Source organism: Hylobates moloch, unplaced genomic scaffold (genome assembly GCF_009828535.3).
Source record: "Hylobates moloch isolate HMO894 unplaced genomic scaffold, HMol_V3 SCAFFOLD_3, whole genome shotgun sequence".
Classification (NCBI taxonomy): Eukaryota; Metazoa; Chordata; class Mammalia; order Primates; family Hylobatidae; genus Hylobates; species Hylobates moloch.
Genome location: NW_026652278.1, coordinates 63,643,902 through 63,662,205, shown reverse-complemented (window position 1 = coordinate 63,662,205; position 18,304 = coordinate 63,643,902). Strand labels below are relative to the sequence as shown.

Below are 18,304 nucleotides of genomic sequence, written 5' to 3'. Positions count from 1 at the left end.
TTATTATTTGTGTTACAAATAACCCAGTTATACTCCTTTAGTGATTTTAAAACGCACAGTTAAATTATTTTTGACTATAGTCACTCTGTTGTGCTAGCAAATACTGTCTTATTCATTACTTTTTTTTTTTTTCTTGGTACCCATTAACCATCCCCACTTCTCACCCGCACCACCCTCACTATTGTTCCCAGCCTCTGGTAACCAACCTTCTACTATCTGTCTCCATGAATTCAATTGTTTTAATTTTTTGCTCCCACAAGTAAATGAGAACAAAGTTTTCTGTGTCTGGCTTTTTTCTCTTAACATAATGACTATCAGTTGGTCTCACTGTATTGCCCAGGCTGGTCTCAAACTCCTGGGCTCAAGCGATCCTCCTGCCTTGGCCTCCCAAAGTGTTGGGATTGCAGGCCTGAGCCACCATGCCTGGCCTAGATTAAATGTTTGACATCAGATTTGTTGTGTTATCTTTACCAATTTGGCTCATGTTACTTATTAAATAGAAATAGCTTTATTGATCTTTTGAGTTTAAAATTATGTATTGGTTGCAAGACACTGTAGGGAAATACAAGAAGTTATAGTTTTGTTTGAGCAAATGTCAATGTTTGCACAGGTTGTTCTGTACACTCTACTAAGCCAAGAGAGAAGAGCTGATCCAGAGGCTGGCTTGCTTCTCTACCTCAAGACTGGTCAGATGTACCCTGTGCCTGCCAACCATCTAGATAAAAGAGGTTGAGCCATTTTTTTTTTAGTTTTACTTCTTTGCCCACCCCCCCGCTTCAGCTTCTGGTGATACATATTTATACCTGACAATCTACTCACAGCACTTATTAGGTTATAATTTGTAGCTGTGGGTTTTTGTTGTTGTTTTGTATGTGTGTGTTTTTGTTTTTGTTTTTTGAGATAGAGTCTCACTCTGTTGCCCAGGCTAGAGTGAAGTGGCACAATCTTGGCTCACTGCAACTTCCACCTTCTGGGTTGAATGGATTCTCCTGCCTCAGTTTCCTGAGTAGCTGGGATTACAGGCATGTGCTACCATGCCTGGCTAGTTTTACTTTTAGTAGAGATGGGGTTTCACCATGTTGGCCAGGCTGGTCTTGAATTCTTGGCCTCAAGTGATCTGCCCACCTTGGTCTCTGAAAGTGCTGGGATTACAGGCATGAGCCACTGTACCTGGCCAATTGTGGTATTTTTTTAAAAGAATTTTAATAATATACTCTATAGGTGAAAACATTATTAATCTTTTAAAATTTTATTATGCAAAACTTTATTTCAAACTTTCTATTTTATATTAAAGATATTCTAGATAGCTGTATTTATCCTCAGTATTCAGCTAATACCAACTTCACAATGCTTACTAGTTATGAAATATATAGTTTAAAGAATTTATCAAGTGAACAGAAACTTAAAGGAAATGTACCAAAATGTTGTTGTTCTAGTATAGTGGGAAATATGAATACCAAAATGTTGTTATTCTAGTATAGTGGGAAATATGAATACTGTTTTCTCCTTTTTAAAATGTTTTTATTTAATTTAATTAATTTATTTATTTATTTGAGACCGAGTTTCGCTCTTGTTACCCAGGCTGGAGTGCAATGGTGCGATCTCAGCTCACTGCAATCTCCGCCTCCCAGGTTCAAGTGATTCTCCTGCCTCAGCCTCCTGATTAGCTGTAATACAGTCATGCACCAACAATCCCAGCTAATTGTGTATTTTTAGTAGAGACGGGGTTTCACCATGTTGGTTAGGCTAGTCTTGAACTCCTGACCTCTGGTGATCCGCCCACCTCGGCCTCCCCAAGTGTTGGGATTACAGGCATAAGCCATTGTGCCCGGCCCTAAGATGTTTTTAAATCTGAAAGTTTTACATATATAGTGAAAAAGACATGATTAACTTTATTTAACTCTTAAAAAGACATTTACCTTTTTTTCATAGAATTATTAAAGCTAAGAAACCAGATGGCATTCTCATTGTTTCACCGTATTAGCAAATCTGCTACTAGACAGAAGACACAGCTTGCTTCTTTGCCACAAATAATTGAGGAAGAGAAAACTTGTAAATATTGTTCACAAATTGGCAATTGCGCTCTTTATAGCAGGTAAATATTGTCTACCAAAGGCATTATTTCTAGTTGAGTATGAACTCAATTAAATAGTTTAACATTGGTGGCCAGACCAGCATTGATAACATCATTTTAGTTATTTTTCCTTTATATTTTCCTTTGTATTATTTCTAAAATTAAGATAATAGAAAAAAAAAACACAGTCCTTTCTTTTTTTTTTTTTTTTTTGAGACGGAGCTTTTGCTCTTGTTGCCCAGGCTGGAGTGCAATGGTGCAATCTCGGCTCACCACAACCTCTGCCTCTTGGGTTCAAGCGATTCTCCTGCCTCAGCCTCCTGAGTAGCTGGGATTACAGGCATGCGCTACCATTCCTGGCTAATTTTGTATTTTTAGTAGAGAAGAGGTTTCACCGTGTTGGTCAGGCTGATCTCCAACTCCTGAACTCAGGTGATCTGACCATCTCAGTCTCCTGAAGTGCTGGGATTACAGGCATGAGCCACCGCGCCCAGCTAATTTTTTGTATTTTTATTTATTTATTTGTATTTTATTTATTTATTTATTTATTTTTTTGAGACAGTCTCACTCTGTCACCAGGGCTGGAGTGCAGTGGCATGATCTCGGCTCACTACAACCTCCGCCTCCCTAGTTCAAACGATTCTCCTGCCTCAGCTTCCCGAATAGCTGGGACTACAGGCACTCGCCACCACACTCAGCTAATTTTTGTATTTTTAGTAGAGACGGGGTTTCACCATGTTGGCCAGGATGGTCTCGATCTCTTGACCTCGTGATCCACCCACCTCAGCCTCCCAAAGTGCTGGGATTACAGGCATGAGCCACTGCACCCAGCAATTTTTTGTATTTTTAATAGAGATAGGGTTTCACCGTATTGGCCAGGCTGGTCTTGAACTCCTGACATCAAGTAATCTGCCTGCCTTGGCCTCCCAAAGTGCTGGGATTATAGGCTTGAGCCACTGCACTATGCCAAAATACTTTTTTTTTTTTTTTTTTTTTTTTGAGACAGTCTTGCTCTGTTGCTTGGGCTGGAGTGCAGTGGCGCAATCTTGGCTCACTGCAACCTTCACCTCCTGGGTTCAGGCAATTCTCCTGCCTCAGCCTCTCGAGTTGCTGGGACTACAGGCGTCCGCCACCACACCTGGCTAATTTTTTGTATTTTAGTAGAGACGGGGTTTCACCGTGTGTTGCCCAGGCTGGTCTCGAACTCCTGAGCTCAGTCAATCTGCCCGCCTTGGCCTCCCCAAATGCTAGAATTACAGGTGTGAGCCTCTGTACTTGGCCTCACATAAATACTCTTTAAGGTATTTTTTCAAGGGATCTCTTAATGGCAGAGGACTGTGAACCGTAGGAAGACTGGGCATATTTCTTTGAAATCTTATGTTTATCGTCAGTGTTTTGTATGCTGTCCTATAGCATGTTTGTTTCTATAGAAAATATTTTAATCTGGTATTAAGCAAAATCCAAATGATTCTCCATGTTTTTATGTGTACTTACATCACTGAGCTGGGTGTACAAATATTGTGATTTTTGAGAAATGAAGTTGTATTAAAAGCCAAAACTTGTTGCATATGGGAATGAAGATTAGGGTTTACCCAACCTGAGTTGTTTGGGGGATAGTCACTGAAGGCAAAATAATGCAGTATTGAATTTCTCACACATTTTGTTTTATAAAAAGCCATATGACTTATGTTTAAATGGCTTTTAAGGAACATTAGGGGCTGTGGTTATGAGTTATGATGATGATCATATATGTGTTCTTATTTTGGAATTATCTCACTTCGTACCCAGCCAGGGAAATGGTTTATAAGCATCTCTAACTTGGAACTTTATATTTAGAGCAGTTGAACAACAGATGGATGGTAGTTCAGTCCCAATTGTGATGCTGCCTAAAATAGAAGAAGAAACCCAGCATCTGAAGCAAACACACTTAGAATATTTCAGCCTTTGGTGTCTAATGTTAACCCTGGAGTCACAATCGAAGGATAATAAAAAGAATCACCAAAATATCTGGCTAATGCCTGCTTCGGAAATGTAAGTAGTCCATAATATTTTAGTAATTTGGATTAGTTAGTGAGGTGACATTTGGAATTTATGACAAATACAGGTTATGAAGCATGTTATAGATACACGATTTCATTTATTCATGACAACTGCAGGTGGCTCTCAATTGTTTCTAAGAAGAGCACCATTCCTGTGTGTCCTATGTGCTGTAATCATTGCTAGTTAGTAATACAGTTTCAGTAGACTAAATATGCCTCAAGAAATCTTGTTTTAAAAATTACTTTTCTTTGGGAGTCCGAGGTGGGTGGATCACCTGAGGTCAAGAGTTTGAGACCAGCCTGGCCAACATGGCGAAACCCCGTCTTTACTAAAAATACAAAAATTAGCCGGGCGTGGTGGTGGGTGCCTGTAATCCCAGCTACTTGGGAGACTGAGGCAGGAGAATCGCTTGAACCTGGGAGGCGGAGGCTGCAGTCAACCAAGAGCGTGCCATTGCACTCCAGCCTGGGCAACAAGAGCAAAACTGTCTCAAAAAAACCAAATCAAAAAATTAGCTGGGCGTGGTAGTGGGCGCCTGTAATCCCAGCTACTTGGGAGACTGAGGCAGGAGAATTGCTTGAACCCGGGAGGCGGAGGTTACAGTAAGCCAACATCGTACCACTGCACTCCAGCCTGGGTGACAGAGCAAGACTCTGTCTTAAAAAAAAAAAAAAATTACTTTTGTCAGGGCGGTGTGTCATGCCTGTAATCCCAGCACTTTGTGATGCCGAAGCAGGTGGATAGCTTGAGCTCACGAGTTTGAGACCAGCCTGGGCAACATGGCAAAACCCTGTCTCTACAAAAAATACAAAAATTACCTAGGTGTGGTTGTGCATGCCTGTAGTCCCAGGATGAGGTGGGAGGATGGCTTGAGCCAGAGGTGAAGGTTGCAGTGAGCTGAGATTGCACCACTGCACTCCAGCCTGGGTGATAGAGCCAGACCTTGACTCAAAAAAAAAAAAAAAAAAAAATTATTTTAAATCCTGTTAAAAGTTTTCAGTATATACTTTTTCATCGGTGATAACATTATAAACTTGAGTATATCTTAAAGTGAATTGTTATATATTGTATATATTGGCATAATGCAAATCAATGTGGTATTAACTTGATTTTTTAAATATTAGGTTTTTTTTTTTGAGATGGAATCTCACACTGTCACCCAAGCAGCTGGAGTGCAGTGGCGTGATGTCAGCTCACTGCAACCTCTGCTGTCTGGATTCAAGCTATTCTCCTGCCTTAGCCTCCAAGTAGCTGGGATTACGGGTGCCTGCCACTGCGCCCAGCTAATTTTTGTAGTTTTAGTAGAGACAGGGTTTCACCATCTTGGCCAGGCTGGTCTTGAGCTCCTGACTTAGTGATCCACCCACCTCAGCTTCCCAAAGTGATGGGATTACAGGTTACAGGCATGAGCCACTTTGCCTGGTCTAAATACTCGTATTTTAAATGTTTATATTTTCAGTAACTTTTGATACAGATGCAAATTTTCTAAAGGTCCATTTCATAGTCCTTGTGGGATTCATTTAAAAAAAAATAATAATATATCACCTGTAAAGTTAGAATTTTTCTTTTTTCTTTTTTTTTAAGAGACAGGGTCACACTCTGCTGCCTTGGCTGGAGTATAGTGGTGCAATCATGGCTCACTGTAGCCTCGAACTTCTGGGATAAAGTTCACAGTCTTCCTGCCTCAACCTCCTGAGTAGCTAGGACCATAGGTGTGCGCCACCAAACTTGGCTAACTTTTTTTTTTTTTTTTTTTTTTTTTAGAGATGGGGTCTTGCTATATGGCCCAGGCTGGTCTTGAACTCCTGGCCTCAAGTGATCCTCCCATCTTGACCACCCAAAGTGCTGGTATTACAGCTGTGAGCCACTGTGCCATGGCTAATTTTTTTGTTTTATTTTATTTTACGTTCTTATAGAAACAGGGTCTTGCTATATTGCCCAGCATAGTCTTAAATTCCCGAGCTCAAGTGATCCTCCCACTTTGGCTTCCCAAAGTGTTGAGATTATAGGTATAAGCCACTATGCCTGGCCTAGAATTTATCTTTGCATAGTATTTTTCTTTATGTAAAATTTCATTGTTTTAGCTTCATTTTTTTCTTTGCAGAATGAGTATTAATGATGTGACTTTAGAAATAATTGGATCATTATTTCCCTACTATTAGACTTTAACACAAGGAAACATTGCAGTGGAGAAAGTTTATGTAATTGTGGATAGACTGCGTATGTGTAGTGAGTATACTATACATATGTAAAATTTATGTAAAATTTAATTGCTTTCATTTTTTTAATCTCAGGCCTTTTGTAGTATGTAAAACTTTTTTTTTTAGACAAAGTCTTGCTCTGGGCCGGGCGCAGTGGCTCACGCCTGTAACCCTAGCACTTTGGGAGGCCGAGGTGGGCGGATCACGAGGTCAGGGTATTGAGACCATGCTGGCTAACACAATGAAACCCCATCTCTACTAAAAATACAAAATATTAGCTGGGCATGGTGGCGGGTGCCTGTAGTCCCAGCTACTCCCAAGGCTGAGGCAGGAGAATCCTGTGAACCCGGGAGGCAGAGCTTACAGTGAGCCAAGATTGCACCGCTGTACTCCAGCCTAGTCAACAGAGAGACTCCGTCTCAAAATAAATAAATAAATAAATAAAAACGCCTGGCGCAGTGGCTCAAGCCTGTAATCCCAGCACTTTGGGAGGCCGAGGCGGGCGGATCACAAGGTCAGGAGATCGAGACCATCCTGGCTGCTAACATGGTGAAACCCCGTCTCTACTAAAAATACACACAAAAAATGAGCCGGGCGTGGTGGCGGGCGCCTGTATTCCCAGCTACTTGGGAGGCTGAGGTGGGAGAATGGCGTGAACCCAGGAGGCGGAGCTTGCAGTGAGCTGAGATTGCACCACGACACTCCAGCCTGGGCGACAGAACAAGACTCCGTCTCAAAAAAAAATAAATAAATAAAATAAATAAATAAAAAGTCTTACTCTGTCACCCAGGCTGGAGTGTCTTGACCCATTGCAACCTCTCCCTTCTGGGTTCCAGTAATTCTCATGCCTCAGCCTCCCAAGAAGCTGGGTTTACAGGCACGTGCCACCACACCCAGCTAATTTTTGTATTTTTAGTAGAGACGGGGTTTTGCTGTGTTGGCCAGGCTAGTCTGGAACTCCTGGCCTCAAGCAGTCCGCCCACCTCAGCCTCCTAAAGTGCTGGGATTACAGGCGTGAGCCACTGCACCCAGCCAAAAATTTTTTTTTTTTTTTTTTTTTTGAGATGGAATCTCGCTCAGTCGCCCAGGCTGGAGTGCAGTGGCACTATCTCAGCTCATGCAACCTCTGCCTCCCGGGTTCAAGCGATTCTCCTGCCTCAGCCTCCCGAGTAGCTGAGACTACAGGCGCATGCCACCACACCCAGCTAATTTTTTTTTTTTTTTTGAGACAGAATTTCGCTCTTGTTGCTCAGGCTGGAGTGCAATGGCAAAATCTTGGCTCACTGAAACCTCCTCCTCCCGGGTTCAAGCGATTCTCCTGCCTCAGCCTCCCGAGTAAACTGGGATTACAGGCATGGGCCACCACGCCAGGCTAATTTTGTATTTTTAGTAGAGATGGGGTTTCTCCATGTTGGTCAGGCTGGTCTTGAACTCCCAACCTCAGATGATCCACACTCCTCGGCTTCCCAAAGTGCTAGGATTATAGGTGTGAGCCACAGCACCTGGCTGTTTTTTTGTATTTTTAGTAGAGACAGGGTTTCACCGTGTTAGCCAGGATCGTCTTGATCTCCTGACCTCGTAGTGATCCAGCTGTCTCAGCCTCCCAGAGTGCTGGGATTACAAGCGTTAGCCCCTGCACCTGGCCTCAAAAATTTTTTTTTCTTTTTTTGAGACGGAGTTTTGCTCATGTTACCCAGGCTGGAGAGTAATGTTGCGATCTTGGCTCACCACAACCTCCGCCTCCGAGGTTCAAGTGATTCTCCTGCCTCAGCCTCCCGAGTAGCTGGGATTACAGGCATGCGCCACCACACCCTGCTAATTTTGTATTTTTAGTAGGGATGGGGTTTCTCCATGTTGGTCAGTCTGGTCCTGAACTCTCAACCTCAGTGATCCACCCACCTCAGCCTCCCAAAGTGCTAAGATTACAGGTGTGAGCCACTACACTTGGCCTCAAAATTTTTTTTATGTAAAACTTAAATTGTTTTAGTTTCATTTTTTTCTTTCCAGAATGAATTTTTTTTTTTTTTTTGGACAGATTCTTGCTCTGTTGCCCAGGCTGGAGTGCAATGGCATGATCTCAGCTCACTGCAACCTCCACCTCCTAGGTTCAAGTGATTCTCCTGCCTCAGCCTCCTGAATAGCTGGGATTACAGGTGCTCGCCACCATGGCTAGCTAATTTTGCATTTTTAGTAGAGATGGGGTTTCTCCATTTTGGTCAGGCTGGTCTTGATCTCCCGACCTCAGGTCATCCGCCCACCTCAGCCTCCCAAATTGCCGGGATTACAGGCATGAGCCACGGTGCCCAGCCCAGAATGAATATTAATAACATGACTTCGGAAATAATTGGATCATTTTTTCCCCTAATATTAGACTTTAACACAAGATAACATTGCTGTGGAGAAAGTTTATTTAATTGTAGTTAGACTGCATATATGTAGTGAATCTGTCATACATATATAAATACTAATAAGCCTCTGAGATTGCATGTTATTTAGTAGTGCTGCTGGAGAGATTTTAAATGTTTTTTTTTTTTTTTTTTTTCCCGAGACGGAGTTTCACTCTTGTTGCCCAGGCTGGAGTGCAATGGCGTGATCTCGGCTCACTGCAACCTCCGCCTCCCAGGTTCAAGCAATTCTCCTGCCTCTGCCTCCCGAGTAGCTGGGATGACAGGCATGTGCCACCATGCCCGGCTAATTTTGTATTTTTAGTAGAGACAGGATTTCTCCATGTTGGTCAGTCTGGTCTTGAACTCCTGACCTCAGATGATCCACCTACCTCAGCCTCCCAAAGTGCTAGGATTACAGGTGTGAACCACCGCGCCTGGCTATAATTTTTTTTATATTGCATTTGGGAGCAGGTTATTATGGTTCGTTTTCTGTAATGGTATTATATGTATCAGCCCAAGAAGTGGGGTATCTACCCTTCAGGGATCAAAGTGCCAATAAAACACAGTTTTTGGAGATCCCAGCCTGTGGGTGCAACAAGGGTGGGGCGATCCCTAGCACTTTCTTGCAAGACTGTTGTTGAGCAATTCATTTAAAACTAATAGAGGGTTGAGCATGGTGCCTCAGGCCTGTAATCCCAGCACTTTGGGAGGCTGAGGCCGGTGGGTCACTTGAGTCCAGGGGTTCGAAACCAGCCTGGCCAACATGGTGAAACCCTGTCTCTACTAAAAATATAAAAAATTAGCTTGGCCTGGTGGTGTATGCCTGTAATCCCAGCTACTCAGGAGACTGAGGCATGAGAATCGCTTGAACGGGGAGGGGGTCGGAGGATGTCTCAAAAAACCCCAGAAACTAATAGAATGTTTACTTAACATTTCTAACATTTTACTGTAGGTTGTGTAAAATGTAAAAATGACAGGCTCAATATTAGTCTTTGTTTTTTTTCGTTTTGTTTTTGTTTTTGTTTGAGAGGTAGTTTTGCTCTTGTTGCCCAGGTTGTTGAGCAGTGTTGGCTCACTGCAAATTTCATCTCCCGAGTTCAAGTGATTATCCTGCCTCAGCCTCCTGAGTAGCTGGGATTATGGGCGAGCACCACTACACCTGGCTAATTTGTTTTTTTTTTTTTTTAGTAGAGATGGGGTTTCACCATGTAGGCCAGGCTGGTCTTGAACTTCTGACCTCAGGTAATCCACTCGCCTTGGCCTCCTGGAGTGTTGGGATTACAGGCGTGAGCCACCACACCCGGCCTCAATAATAATTTTTAGGAGTCAGATGAACAAGTAAGTTGTAGGAAAATGCAGACATGATACTTATGTATGTAATATAAACAGAAGTTTTTTCTCTTTGGTCTTTTCATAGGGAGAAGAGTGGCAGTTGCATTGGAAACCTGATTAGAACGGAACATGTAAAGATAGTTTGTGATGGGCAATATTTACATAATTTCCATCGTAAACATGGTGCCATACCTGTCACAAATCTAATGGCAGGTGACAGAGTTATTGTAAGTGGAGAAGAAAGGTCACTGTTTGCTTTGTCTAGAGGATATGTGAAGGAGATTAACATGACCATAGTAACTTGTTTATTAGACAGGTAATGAAATGTTACTTTTTTTTGATAACAGCTTTATTGATATATAATTCACATCTGTGTAGTTCATCCATTTAAAATGTACAATTCACTGGTTTTTAGTATATTCACAGCGTTGTGCAGCCATCACCACAATCAACTTTGAGTATTTTCGTCACCCCAAAAAGAAACTCCCAAAAGTATAGGGAAGGGTATAGGGAAGAAGCCCTATACCCTTTAGTAGTCACTTCTCATTTTCCTCCAATTTCTCCAGCCCGAGGCAACCACTAACTTGCTTTCTGTCTCTGTAGATTTGCCCATTCTGGACATCTCGTATAAATGGAATCATGCAATATGTGGTCTTTGGTGACTGGGTTTTTTCACACAGCACGCTGTTTTTGAAATTCATCTTCATGTTATAACATGCATCAGCATTTCATTCTTTTTATTTTAAATAAATTGAGATAAAATTCATATAACAAAATTGATCATTAACTATTTTAATGTGTATAATTGAGTGGCATTTAGTATATTCCCAATATTGTGCAAACATCACTTCTGTCTATTTCTAAGACACTTTTATCACCCTAAAAGGAAATCTCATTCCTATTATGCAGTCACTTCCCACTCTCTCCTCCCTGAAGTCCCTGGCAACCACTAAATTGGCTTTCTTTCTGTATAGATTCATCCATTCTGGATATATGATGTAAGTGGAACCATACAATATGTGACATTTTGTGTCTTGCTTCTTTCACTTAGCCTAATGTTTGCAAAGTTCATTCATGTTTCAGCATATATGAGACCCTCATTTTTTTTATGGCTGAATATATTCTGTTGTATGGATACACCATATTTTGTTCATCCATTCACCAGCTGATGGACATTTGAGTTGTTTCCACTTTTTTGCTGTAATGATTAATATTGTTATGAACATTGACATGCATAGTTTTAGGTGGACATATTTTCATTTTGTAGTTACCTAGGCATGGGTCATGTGCTAATTTCACGTTTAACATTTTGAGGAACTACCAAACTGCTAAAGTTTTGTTTAGTACATTATGTTCCATAGTGATGATGTGGACATAATCTTATCTAATTCTTACAACCACATATATAGCAGACAGCGTAGATGCCACCCTGTGTTAGCTATAATGCTTATTTCTCCTTGCATGCTGGGCACTGACTATTTTGTTCTCTCCCTTTTTAAACAAAAATGTTTATTTTTCCCATTCATAGTTGTGATATAAGTATACCCATTTTAGTTACAACAAAATGGCTGATTTAAATAAAAATATATAGGTGGGGCGCGGTGGCTCATGTCTGTAATCCCAGCACTTTGGGAGCCCAAGTTGGGCGGATCACACGGTCAGGAGATCGAGACCATCCTGGCTAACACGGTGAAACCCCGTCTCTACTAAAAATACAAAAAAAATAGCCGGGCATGGTAGCGCACACGCCTATAGTCCCAGCTACTCAGGAGGCTGAGGCAGGAGAATCGCTTAAACCCAGAGGCAGAGGTTTTGGTGAGCCAAGATGGCGCCACTGTACTCCAGCCTGGGCAACAAGAGCGAGACTCTGTCTAAAAAAAAAAAATATACATATATGTATATATATTCTACTATTTTTATTTAGGCCGGACCCGGTGAGCCACCACGCCTGGCCTAAATAAAAATATTAATAGTAGAATAGTTGATATGAAAATCTGGGCAGGTGAGGTGGTACACGCTTGTAATCCTAGCACACTGGGAGGCTGAGGTGGGTATATCCCTTGAGCCCAGGAGTTTGAGGCCAGCCTGGGCAACGTAAGTAAAACCTCATCTCTACCAAAAATACAAAAATTAGGAGGTGGTGCATGTCTGTAGTCCCAGGTACTGTGGAGGCCGAGGTGGGACGATCAGTTGAGCCCAGGAGGTTGAGGCTGCAGTGAGCTGAGATCACACCTCTGCACTACACGTAGCCTGAGTGACAGAGTGAGACCCTGTCTTAAAGAAAAAAAAAATTGTGGCAGAGACCAATATCCACATTCACGAATAATCCATATTCCCTCTTCTTTCACAGTCAGCTGGATTGTATTTTCCAGCATTTCTTACAGTTAATACAGGCACGCCCGACCATTTCTTAATGGATAGAGGTCAGCAATTGGGACTCAGTGACATCTGAGTAACTGTAATGGAAATGTCCAGGCTTGTTCCCTACTGATCAGTAATCTTAGTTGAGTCATAACCACCCCTTGTCTAGATGTCATGACATGGGATGGTGATCCACAATATTCCAGTTGTCTGCTCGGATTTGTGTATCCTTTGCAGTATTTATTTAGTGTCTACCATGTATTAAGTACTTTGCAAATCCTTGAGGAATTTATGGTCTTGTGTGTAGACATACATATTTTCTTTTTTTTTTGTTTTTGACACATGGTCTCACTCCAGCCCAGACTGGAGTACAGTGGCATGATCACAGTTCACTGCAGCCTGGACTTCCTGGGATCAAGGAGTCCTTCTACCTCAGCCTCCTGCATATCTCGGACCACAGGTGCATGCCACCACACCCGGCTAATTTTTAAATTTTTTGTAGAGATGGGGGTCTCACTATGTTGCCCAGGCTGGTCTTGAACTCATGGTCTCAAGTGATCCTCCTGCTTCAGCCTTCTGAAGTGCTAGCATTATAGGCATGAGCTACTACACCCAGCTTATTTTCAATCTAGTATGATATGTGTTCAAATTGATAGGAACACAGAGGAGAGGTATTTAATTCAATTTTAGGAGGCTCAGGGAAGGCTTTTTTTTTTTTTTTTTTTTGACACAGTCTCACTGTTGCCCAGGCTGGAGTGCAGTGGCACGATCTCAGTTCACTGCAGCCTCTGCCTCCCAGGCTCAAGCGATTCTCCTGCCTCAGCCTCCCCAGTAGCTGGGATTATAGGCGTATGCCACCATGCCTGACTAATTTTTATATTTTTAGTAGACACAGGGTTTTACCATGTTGGCCAGGCTGGTCCCAAATTCCTGATCTCAAGTGATCCTCCTGCCTCAGCTTCCCAAAGTGTTGGGATTACAGGCGTGAGCAACTATGCCAGGCGAAAGGAAGCCTTTTCGAAGAGCTAATTCTGAATCTTCATCCTGTGGATTAATAAATTAGTCTGGTGAAACAGTGTGAGAAGAGAATACTTTACTGGGCAAACCTGTTGCACAAAGGTGTGATGTAGTGTGACATGGAGCATTCAGGAAAATGCAGGTAATTACGTTATTTCTGGAATATAAAATACAAGGAAGAGAGTAATTAGAGAGATCAGGTCATAGAATGTCTTATATACCATGTTAAAAAGTTTTCCATCCTGGGCCACATAGTGAGACCCCCATGTCTCCAAAAAATTAAAAAATTAGCCAGGTGTGGTGGTGTACACATGTAGTCCCAGCTACTCAGGGGGCTGCGGTGAGATAATTGCTTGAGCCCAGGAGTTCAAGGCTACAGTGATCATGCCACTGCACTCTAGCCTAGGCAATAGAACAAGACCCTCTCTCTCAAAAAAAAAGTTAGATTTTATTTATTCTGATATATTGAAAGGTTTTAAACAGAAGAGTGGATAATCATTGGATTTGCATTTTCCTTTGGCTACATTGTGGAGAGTTGAGTTCATTAATGGAAGAAAAACTAAAAGCAAACCTGGAAGCTGTTGCAGTGACCCAGGCTAGAGGAAACTGAGGCAGGGTAGTGTTGGCAGAGAGAATGGAATGACTTTGAGAAGTATTTGGAAAGTAAAATAGGCTGGCATTCGGATACTGATTGGGTATGTGGGTTGGGGAGAGGATGAGGGAGAGGGAAGGATCAAGACGGCAGTGCAAATGCAAATGCCAATGCCATTAACTGTGATCAGGACCAGAGAAGGAGCATCAGGTTCAGCAGGGATGAGGAGGAGTTCTGCTTCGAAAGTACTGTGCTTTCACAGCCTGGGTTTAGCTAAGTGGAGAGATCTCGCTGCCTACTAAATATCCAAACCCAAAGCTTGGGTGAGGAACCAGGTGGGAGAGGAGTGTGAGGTCAGGCCTAAAGATGGAATTTGGAGGCACGTGAGGGCCTGGGACCCTGGGGCAAACAATGAGAAAGAGTAGTACAATGAACCAGGGAAGGGACTCTAGGGAATACCAGAGCTTAAGGGACAGATAGAAGACAGGGAGAAGGTGGCAGAAAAGAAGCCTGCACTCCAGGTTAGAGGAAGGAAGAGCCATGCATTCAGGATCCCTCTGGGGATGGTGAACCCATGTTCGATTGCAAGGGTAAACGGATATTCAGCAAATGTTGCAGGTTCCCAATTATTAATTGCTTTGGCCTTGGTGCCTTGAACCTTCCCCTTCCCTCTGCCTTTTCCCACCAGTCCAGGGCCTCATGCTGTCCTTGATTGGCAAGTGTGACTGAGGGCTGGTAGCTATTTTAATAGCTATTCTGGCCCATTTATTCTTTTAGCAGATAGCAGCATATTTCTTATACAGACTATGCAAAATGGAAAACATTCATGTATATTTGTTTTGTTGTTTTAGAAACTTGTCGGTCCTTCCAGAATCGACTTTGTTCAGATTAGACCAAGAAGAAAAAAATTGTGATATAGATACCCCATTAGGAAATCTTTCTAAATTGATGGAAAACACGTTTGTCAGGTTTGTAACAATGAGCAAATTTGAATTTCACTCCACTTTTCTAAGGAATATTACTAAAAGTGCTTTTTCACTTTTCAGCAAAAAACTTCGAGATTTAATTATTGACTTTCATGAACCTCAGTTTATATCCTACCTTAGTTCTGTTCTTCCACATGATGCAAAGGATACAGTTGCCTGCATTCTAAAGGGTATGCTAAAATCACCATGTCTGCTTTGATTAATTTTTCTTGTTTCTATTTGATTTATACTGTAGTCTAATATCTTGATTAGACTTGCAATTACAATGTTTAGACCAAGACTCTTTGGAAATGGTTTTGTATTGAAGAATAGACTTGGATAGAGACTGCTTTTCTTATAAAATAATTAACTTTTCCTTTGAAATTCAACACTCTTTTTCGTGTTATTTTTGAATTTAAATGTAGGTTTGAATAAGCCTCAGAGGCAAGCGATGAAAAAGGTGCTTCTTTCAAAAGACTACACACTCATCGTGGGTATGCCTGGGACAGGAAAAACAACTACGATATGTACTCTCGTAAGGTTATTATTCTTCTGCTTAGAGACAAAATATTTGTATCAGCTTCTCCTCAGTTCAGAGGATGTAATATTTAATATCAAAAGGGCTGAATTTTAATTCAGTGTCTTTGTTTCAAATGAACTTTTTAGAATGACGAGAAATAGTAAAGCTGAAGCACAAACAGTTGTAATCATGTAGATTTCTCGCATTTAGAATTTTCTAAGATCTCTTTCCGTTAGTGGTATGTGATATTTGTCACTATATGTTTTCCTTTCCCTTTAAAGATGATGTTAGAGGCCGGGCTTGGTGGCTTACGCCTGTAATCCCAGCACTTTAGAAGGCCAAGGCGGGCGGATCACTTGAGGTCAGGAGTTCGAGACCAGCCTGGCCAACATGGTGAAACCCCATCTCTACTAAAAATACAAAAATTAGCCGGGCATAGTGGCATGCGCCTGTAATCCTAGCTTTACTCGGGAGGCTGAGGCAGGAGAATCACTTGAACCCAGGAGGCGGAGATTGTAGTGAGCTGAGATGACGCCATTGCATTCCAACCTGGGCAACAAGAGCAAAACTCTGTCCTAAAAAAAAGAGATGTTAGAGATTTTTCTTGGATTTTTTTTTCATGTCAGCAAATTTCTCTTTTTCTTTTTTTTTTTTTTTTTTGAGATGGAGTCTTGTTACACGAGCCAGGTGAGGTGGATCATGCCTGTAATCCCAGCACTTTGGGAGTCCGAGTCAGGGGGATTGGTATTTGAGACCAGGTTGGAATGCAGTGGCATGATCACAATTCATGCAGTCTCAACCTCCTGGGCTGAAACAGTCCTCGTTCCTGAGCCTCCCAAGTAGCTGGGACCACAGGGGCGCACCACCTCATCTGGCTAATTAAAAAAAGAATTTTTTAAAAAGGGATGGCATCTCACTTTATTGCCCAGGCCAGTCTTGAGTTTCTGGGTTCAAGTGATCCACTTGCCTCAGCCTCCCAAAGTGCTGGGATTATAAGCGTGAGCCACCACGCCTGGCCTACGATGTATTATTGACATATTATTAATAATGTATAATAATGTCATGTAATTTTTGTAAAATGTTTTGGCTTCATAATTTTTACTTGGCTCAGCTTTTAGATATGGTTCTTGTTAAGTTTATAAACATGTTAAAAATTATCTGGAATTAAAAGTAAGGCTGTTTTTTCTTTTTTCTCTTACCCATTATTAGGTAAGAATTCTCTACGCCTGTGGTTTTAGCGTTTTGTTGACCAGCTATACACACTCTGCTGTTGACAATATTCTTTTGAAGTTAGCCAAGTTTAAAATAGGATTTTTGCGTTTGGGTCAGACTCAGAAGGTTCATCCAGCTATCCAGCAATTTACGGAGCAAGAAATTTGCAGATCAAAGTCCATTAAATCCTTAGCTCTTCTAGAAGAACTCTACAATAGTCAAGTAAGCACAATTATTGTGTAATAATACTAACAGTTAATGTCCACAGCCAGAATGAGAGGAGAAACTGTACTCTGGGAAATTTAGTCACATTGACTGGATTTGCACGTGATGAATTTATATGTACTATACGACCAGTTTATTAACTTACAGTTTGCTATTTCCTTCTGATCTGAAATAAGGTTTTGGGTTTATTATTTAGGGCTCTCTTCTAGTTTCAAATGTCCTAGGAAACTACTAATAATCAGGGTTTCGGCCGGGCGCGATGGCTCACGCTTGTAATCCCAGCACTTTGGGAGGCCGAGGTGGGCGAATCATGAGGTCAAGAGTTCAAGACCAGGCCGGGCGCGGTGGCTCACGCTTGTAATCCCAGCACTTTGGGAGGCCGAGGCGGGCGAATCACAAGGTCAGGAGATCGAGACCACGGTGAAACCCCGTCTCTACTAAAAAATATAAAAAATTAGCCGGGCGTGGTGGCGGGCGCCTGTAGTCCCAGCTACTCAGAGAGGCTGAGGCAGGAAAATGGCGTGAACCCGGGAGGCGGAACTTGCAGTGAGCCGAGATTGCACCACTATAGTGAAACCTGTTTTATAAAATACAAAAAAAATTAGCCAGGCGTGGTGGTGGGACCTGTAATTCCAGTATTGGAGGTGAGGCAAGGGCGGATGTTGCAGTGAGCCGAGATCGTGACACTGCACTCCAGCCTAGGTGACAATGCGAGACTCCGGCTCAAAAAAAAAAAAAAAAATCCGAGTTTTTTTAAGTTTGAATTAGAAACAATGGTACTTAATAGTCTTGTGATAACTATCTCTAGGCTTTTATATAGAACCTAATTTTTATTTTATTTTGTTATTTAATGTTTATACTGGCAGTTGAGCAGGCCTCCAGTTCTTCCTGCCTCAGCCTCCTGGTGGGATATAGGGCCACCCCCATGGGTAATTTTTTTTTTTTTCTTGTTGCCGAGGCTGGAGTGCAATGACGCCATCTCAGCTCACCGCAGCTTCTGCCTCCTGGGTTCAAGCGATTCTCCTGCTTCAGCCTCTTAAGTAGCTGGGATTACAGGCATGCATGACCACCTCCTGCTAATTTTGTATTTTTAGTAGAGACGGGGTTTCTCCATGTTGGTCAGGCTGGTCTCGCACTCCCAACCTCAGGTTATCCTCCTGCCTTGGCCTCCCAAAGTGCTGGGATTATAGGCGTGAACTACTGCGCCCGGATTTTTTTTTTTTTTTTTTAATTGAACCTTCCACCAAGTAGCTGGGATTATGGGCGCGGCTATAGTGCCTGGCTTAACTGATATTTTTGTCTTTAAAAATTTCCCGGCCGGGCGCGGTGGCTCACGCTTGTAATCCCAGCACTTTGGGAGGCCAAGGAGGGCGGATCA

General features: G+C 42.2%; 1 protein-coding gene across 1 annotated transcript in view; it reads left to right on the top strand.

Annotated features, from left to right (window-relative positions):
* The window catches only part of DNA2 (DNA replication helicase/nuclease 2), a 63,377-nt gene that overhangs the window by 27,987 nt on the left and 17,086 nt on the right, over positions 1-18,304 (top strand). The window contains exons 3-11 of the mRNA XM_058437017.1: positions 28-58; positions 611-728; positions 1,933-2,095; positions 3,911-4,105; positions 10,120-10,350; positions 14,856-14,972; positions 15,051-15,160; positions 15,395-15,509; positions 16,704-16,923. Of these exons, the coding sequence (XP_058293000.1) occupies positions 28-58; positions 611-728; positions 1,933-2,095; positions 3,911-4,105; positions 10,120-10,350; positions 14,856-14,972; positions 15,051-15,160; positions 15,395-15,509; positions 16,704-16,923 (1,300 nt within the window). The remainder of the gene's footprint in view (positions 1-27; positions 59-610; positions 729-1,932; positions 2,096-3,910; positions 4,106-10,119; positions 10,351-14,855; positions 14,973-15,050; positions 15,161-15,394; positions 15,510-16,703; positions 16,924-18,304) is intronic.